This window comes from Budorcas taxicolor, chromosome 3 (genome assembly GCF_023091745.1).
Source record: "Budorcas taxicolor isolate Tak-1 chromosome 3, Takin1.1, whole genome shotgun sequence".
Classification (NCBI taxonomy): domain Eukaryota; kingdom Metazoa; phylum Chordata; class Mammalia; order Artiodactyla; family Bovidae; genus Budorcas; species Budorcas taxicolor.
Window position 1 is genome coordinate 84,044,977 of NC_068912.1, and position 6,000 is coordinate 84,050,976.

Genomic DNA, 6,000 nt, shown 5'->3' on the forward strand with positions numbered 1-6,000 from the left:
GGGGTCCAGAACTGTGAGAGTAAATGTCTGTTGTTTTAATCCATTGATTTTGTGGTTATTTGTTACCGTAGCCTCAGGAAACTCATATAGAAGGATATGAAGTTGCTTTCTTATGGCTTTAGGGCTTCTCACACAAGATACGTTACACCACTTTGTATAGAATAAATAGCTTTTCACAGCATAGTGGCCCTCCTGATTCCCCTCTTGGAAGATGAAGGCCTGTAGCAACCTATTGGTCCATTAATTGTCAAGTGGTCTTTCTTCTCCCCATAGATTTCAGAAATCTGCCCCAGCTTATCAAACAGAAATACTTCATGAAGTAGAATTTGGCTTCATGCTGTTTCTTAGCAGAGAAATAAACATAATTTTAGGTTTCATACTTTGTTGTCAGTGAACAAATGGCCGTACATCTTTTATACCAAGAATCTGGAGATTTGGTAATTCTAAGATTTGTTCATTTAGAACTTAAAGACCCAAATCCTTTATTCCCTCCTTCCCTTCCTTCTCTCCCTCTTTTCTTCCCTTCTTCCTTCCTTCCCTTTGCTATCTTCAGTTCCATTGGTTAGGATCACTTCTTGTATCGTTACTTTCAGAGATGGAAAAGCACTGTTTTCCTCTCACACCTTCTTAAAAGCAGATAAGCCTCCCATTGAACTTGTCTCATAGATTGTCATCTCATTGGTGATTGATTACATGCCCAGGCTGAATCAAATCTGTGGAAAGAGGATCTACCGCAATAGAACCAGTTGTTGAAGAGCCAGAATTACATAGTTTGAAGGGAAAGAAATGCTATAATAAGATTGCTAAATTATATACAAAATTGGACCATGTATTACCAGGTAATAAAACTGTAATCTTTAGGGCTAACTTATCTACAGGACAGGGGGAACAAAAGACCAAGACAATGTATCATTTTTCTATACGTTAACTGCTAACTTGCCAAGACTGTAAAACATCTGGGCCCTAATCAATTTTTAGTTAAATAGTTATATTTCCTGAGAAAGTCAAGTGAGCTGTGGGCGGGCTTATTAGAAATGCATGATAGTAAAAAGCTATCCAATCATCTTTTTTCCTTATTTTCAACTTTTGAGATCTTTTTTTTTTTAACAGAAGTAAGTAAGAGTGTCAAAGGAGATGGCATAGGAAGAAGAAGATAATAGGGCAAAGGTCTTGTTCCAATCTACGCAGATATTCCAGGTTAGGCCAGTTTTTAACCATGTGATTTAACCTATTTCTACTTGCTAGGCTTTCCTTTTTCTTTGTTTCTTTTGTAGAGTCTCAAAACATGTTGTAAATTCTAGTCACCCATTCTTTTCTTTCTTTGCTTAATACACATACTAGTTTCCTCTGTGACTTTGCCATTGAAGATGTTTTAATTTTTATTTAAATTCATTAATCACATTCATAAATCTCAAGACAAAGCAATTTGATCTTTGGAGGAAGTTCAAGTACATGATAGCACCTAGCAAGGTATCTAGTATTATTTGAATATTAACATTTATAGTTCACTAGAATAAACTCCCTGTTGGCAGATTGTCTTATTCACTGTTCTGTGTATAATGTCTAGCATGGTGCCTGGACTGTAGGAATTAACTATTTGTTGAATAGCCTTTAAAACCAAATTTATCTTCAAAATGATGAATGCTCTATAGTAGTGTTTTTCAAACTCCAGTTGCATAACCCCTAAAAGAATTTTTTTAAGAAACCCCTATCCTCGCATGTTTCAAGTTGACATTTCAGTTTTCCATCATAAGCTTAAAAAGTTGCAAAGGATATCATTTCTAGTTTGCAAATATTGACATATTTAAATAAAACTGTTACATCCATTTTAAAATGTATCCACAGAATACAAATAGCATAGAATTTAAAAAATCCACTTAATGTAATTATTGATATACAGTTTGATCAAAATATCATAAACATGTTACAAATATTAGCCAATCATTTGTAAGCTAAAGAAAAGTCAAATTTTACTAGGACTGCATCTTTTAAACAGTGACAGAGTATTTTTGGACTCTTGATTAAAAGACATCCCTGATTTCAATATTTTGAATTATCCCCTTCTTTGACACATCAGAGATTTTTATACCTTAAGGCAATATGCCATCATGAGACTCAGTGTATTTTGATGGGGGAGGTATGCTTTACTGTTGCCAAGTTGGAGAAAGGAGCACAGGGAAAGGGAAGTGGGCTTGGGACCTAGCATTATGCTTTTATTCTAGTGTGATATCAGGTGGGTCATTTTCACAAAGAGTATTGATGTGAATTAAGGATCTCAAAATGGAATCCCTTGCAGCTTTCTGGGCCTGCATATTCCTTTGTAAATCCCTGTGTACCCCTAAGGCTGCAGTTTGAAGATTATTATCTTAAAGGATAAGCTGTAGAGGTCATGTTAAGTGGATTGTCACAAATGTGATTAAATGGACAAGACTCCTAGGATAAGTGTGTGTGTGTGTGTGTGTGTGTGTGTGTGTGTGTGTGAGTTTATTTCTTCCTTTTCCATTCCATGTGGTTCTGGTAGACTGTCAGTCATATTATATCATCTCCCAGAGGGAGCCTGGCTTGGCCAATACTCATCCTGTTCCCTTGGATATAGTAATTTGTTCAGCAACAGGCATAAAAACCAGGCGCATCAGTCAAAGATCTTCCCTGAAATTGAGGTATATATACTGAGGAAGAAAATTTTACGTTCTATTGGAAACTGCCAAGATATGTATCTAGCAGTTGGCAACCAGTTGGGAGCACGTGTCTGTGGAATAAATGCAGGGAGGCCAAACCAAGGGCCTCATGTGTGTGGCATTTCAGTTCTTGAGGCCTTAGTTCCCCCAGCTCTCCTAATCCTGTGAGCTTCCCTAGTGCCCTTTTCAGCTGCATGAGCTACTAAATTACTTTTTTTCCTTGAGTTAGTTTAGGTTATATTTCTGGTGCTACTGAAGTAATTTTATTAACACCTGAGAGAAGTAAACTCAAAATATTTTTTAAGTATCTTCTGTAAAATGGGTAATTTACAAATTTTCTCTTCTAGATTGTTGGACCTTCAGATGGAAGTAGTTATATTATAGATTACTATGGAACCAGACTTACAAGACTGAGTATTACCAATGAGACATTTAGGAAAACACAGTCATATCCATGAATACTGTTTAAAAGAAACAGTAAGTGATATGTGTATGTAATCTTACTTATCTTTATAAAATTACGAGAATTTGAGAACCCGGGGAGATTTAAGAGATCATCTAGTGTTGTAAACCTGTATTTTTGCTTATCAGGAAATGCAGGTTTAACTTTTTATAAAGCATTTTTGTATATGCATGTAGCTTTTGCACTTCACAATTCATATTGCTTCTTTGTAGTAAATATAGTTAAAGGACAAAGTTCACAAGAAAAAAATAACATCAAAAAGAGCACAAAGGTTTATATAATGGTTATGATGAAAGTATGTGTTATAGATAATAAAGTATATTTTTTCTACTGTCCGTCCTTCTTAGGATCAGTATGATCTTTAAACTTCATTCTTCTCTTCTCCTTTCCTAAACCTGAAAGTTGATGGAGTTTCAACCCTGAAACTACTACAAGTACTTATTTTAACCTGAAGTTTGGTCCTGCCCACAAAAATAATTTGTCGACCTTAGAACTGTCTAGCAGGTTTCAGTAAGGCAGAGAGAAACACAGGCTGGATGTTTTGGCGGTCATAATCCTAGGATTTTCAGTTGACTCTGTTCAGAGAGAGCTTCTAGAAGCCAGGAAGAGAATAATCATTCACTCTCTGTGTTTCGTGTATAAATAGGATATGAAGTATAATTTTGCCCTTAGGGTAGATTTTTTTCTTTTCTCCCAATAAAGTTATGGGATATGCTTTCTAGTTATTGGCCTGAAGATTGAACAGTGACAGATCTTTCCTTGTAAAGTATAAGAGCCTTTGGGTTTAAAATTGAAACAAAGCATAGACAGCCATCTGCCTCCCCTTCCCAGGGGGAAAATTGAGACCTAAGGAAGCTGAGACTAAGATAGACAGCTAATCAGTACAAGACTGAATCTAGAACCTAGGCCTTCTCTGCCTTCCCTGGTGGTTCTCCACTTCCCACCCCAGCCCCCACTGACTACTTCATTTTGTATTAAGTATTTTCACTTTGGAAATTGTTACTCCTACTTTATGAGATAAGGATTGTGTCGTTTCACATTCCCTTATTTGCACATGTAAGTTGCTGTTTCTCTTCTTAAAGTATATAGACCATTTTAAAGTTATAACGTGTAAAAAGCAAGCAAATGTAATTTAAAAAACAATACCATTTTCTGCAGCTCTGTTATAAAAACATTTAATTGAGATTCCAGACCCAAATGTAAAACTTGAAGGGCCTGTTGAGAAGGCATATCTCTACACTGACGTTTGTATAATTTCTGGCAGTACTTACAGAAGGGCTCCCAGTGTAAGAAAAAATGTCTTGAATAACTGAAGCATTAAAACGTGCATCTGTAAAAACCTCGTTGGATTCTTTTAAAAGATTGTGTTTTAACATTTTTTTTTTCTTTTCTGTTTTAGGATTTGGGCCTCCTTGATTTTAATAGAGAACTCTCAATATATAAGACTTCCAGATTTTTCTTTCTTCAAATACCACTTTATGGATTCTTTTTAATTTTTTGTTGTTGTCGATGTTTTTGTTTTGTTGGTTTTTGTTAAAAACATATTGTTCTGAGATTTATTTAATAGAACTTGTTTGAGAGCTGTATGATAATAGAGTCTTTCTTAGGCTGCTGTCTCTATGAGATAGATAGATGATTACCCTGAAATTAATGTCTTTTCGAAAGGCAAGTCACCACTTGTCCTTTCGCTTCTGAAAAATAAAAGTTTGACTTACTCACATTTTTTAGTGCTTTTTTTTTTTTTTTAAGAAAACTGTCTTAAATGTTGAATGTTGCTGGATTCTGTATTTTGATCCTTCAAAGCAGTTAATCCATGGTGGGAACAAATACCATTTATATTGCTTGGGGTTGCAGTCCTGTATATGACCACCCACCTGTTTTTTGTTTTTTTTTTTTTGTAGCTTTCAGATCTGTCTTTACTTTGGTATCCAGGGAGCTAAAGATCTTCAAGGGAGTCTGAAACCTTGATGCACCATGGATACTCTGGCAGTGATTCAGGGCTCTGAAGTGTGAACTTTTTCCTTTTTGCTTTAGAAGTGATGCACTAACTTTTGGAGGGACCAGATGCTGACTCATGTAGCTCAGCGTGGTTATATTTGAAGCTGGATGGACAAGGTGGGAACACGGAGCAGATGATTGATATCTTGCGTCTGTTAGCACTGCCCGGCAGATGCCGGCACAAGTGTCTTAGGCGATGCACCATTGTCTAGGGGAAGCAGGACTTGTACTTCAGCACTGGTTTTCCTTACTGTGTTCAGAGGGTTTTAAGAAGATGGAAATACAAGAAATGTTACGTCTCCATAATACTGTCATATCTTACTTTAGTAACAGGCATACCAATTTCAAAATTAGTGGGATCTGGGCTTATCAAAAGTAAAAACCATAATTTTTCATCACTTATCTCAGTCAAAAATATACAATATAGTACAGTTAGCTCACTAATATGTTAGTCATACCGTTACAGCTTCTCCAGTTGGTGGGAGATTATTAAGTATTGATACAAGAAGTGAATTTGGATTGATTCCTCATATATGTCAGGAGGGGCCCCTGGCTTTTCATTAATGAAAATACTGAGTGTCTGTCATGGGGGAGGAGCTGTTCTAGATACTAGAATGCAGCAGGGAACAAAACACAAACATCTCTGCTGTTAGGAGCTTGTATTTCCTTGGGCTCCACTTTTTCACAGTGGTATTTTTGGCTTCGGTTAAGCTAGATGCCCATTTTTTAGTATTCTCTCATTCCTTTGGTTGCAAACAGTGCTTTGAAGTTTACTTCAGGATCACTTAATCTCAGATTTTAAAGTCTGTAGGGTTTCCACAGCTATATCGGTTCAATTATATGAGAAATACCTGCAGTCAG

General features: G+C 36.1%; 1 protein-coding gene across 2 annotated transcripts in view; it reads left to right on the forward strand.

Annotated features, from left to right (window-relative positions):
- TM2D1 (TM2 domain containing 1) overlaps positions 1-4,861 on the forward strand; it is a 45,526-nt gene extending 40,665 nt beyond the window's left edge. Inside the window, exons 6-7 of one of the 2 annotated variants that reach the window (XM_052637722.1) lie at positions 3,026-3,168; positions 4,541-4,861. In XM_052637722.1, the coding sequence (XP_052493682.1) occupies positions 3,026-3,136 (111 nt within the window). In that variant the 3' untranslated portion in view covers positions 3,137-3,168; positions 4,541-4,861. The remainder of the gene's footprint in view (positions 1-3,025; positions 3,169-4,540) is intronic. The other variant, XM_052637721.1, reaches the window with a different exon arrangement.
- The last annotated feature ends 1,139 nt before the right edge of the window (positions 4,862-6,000 follow it).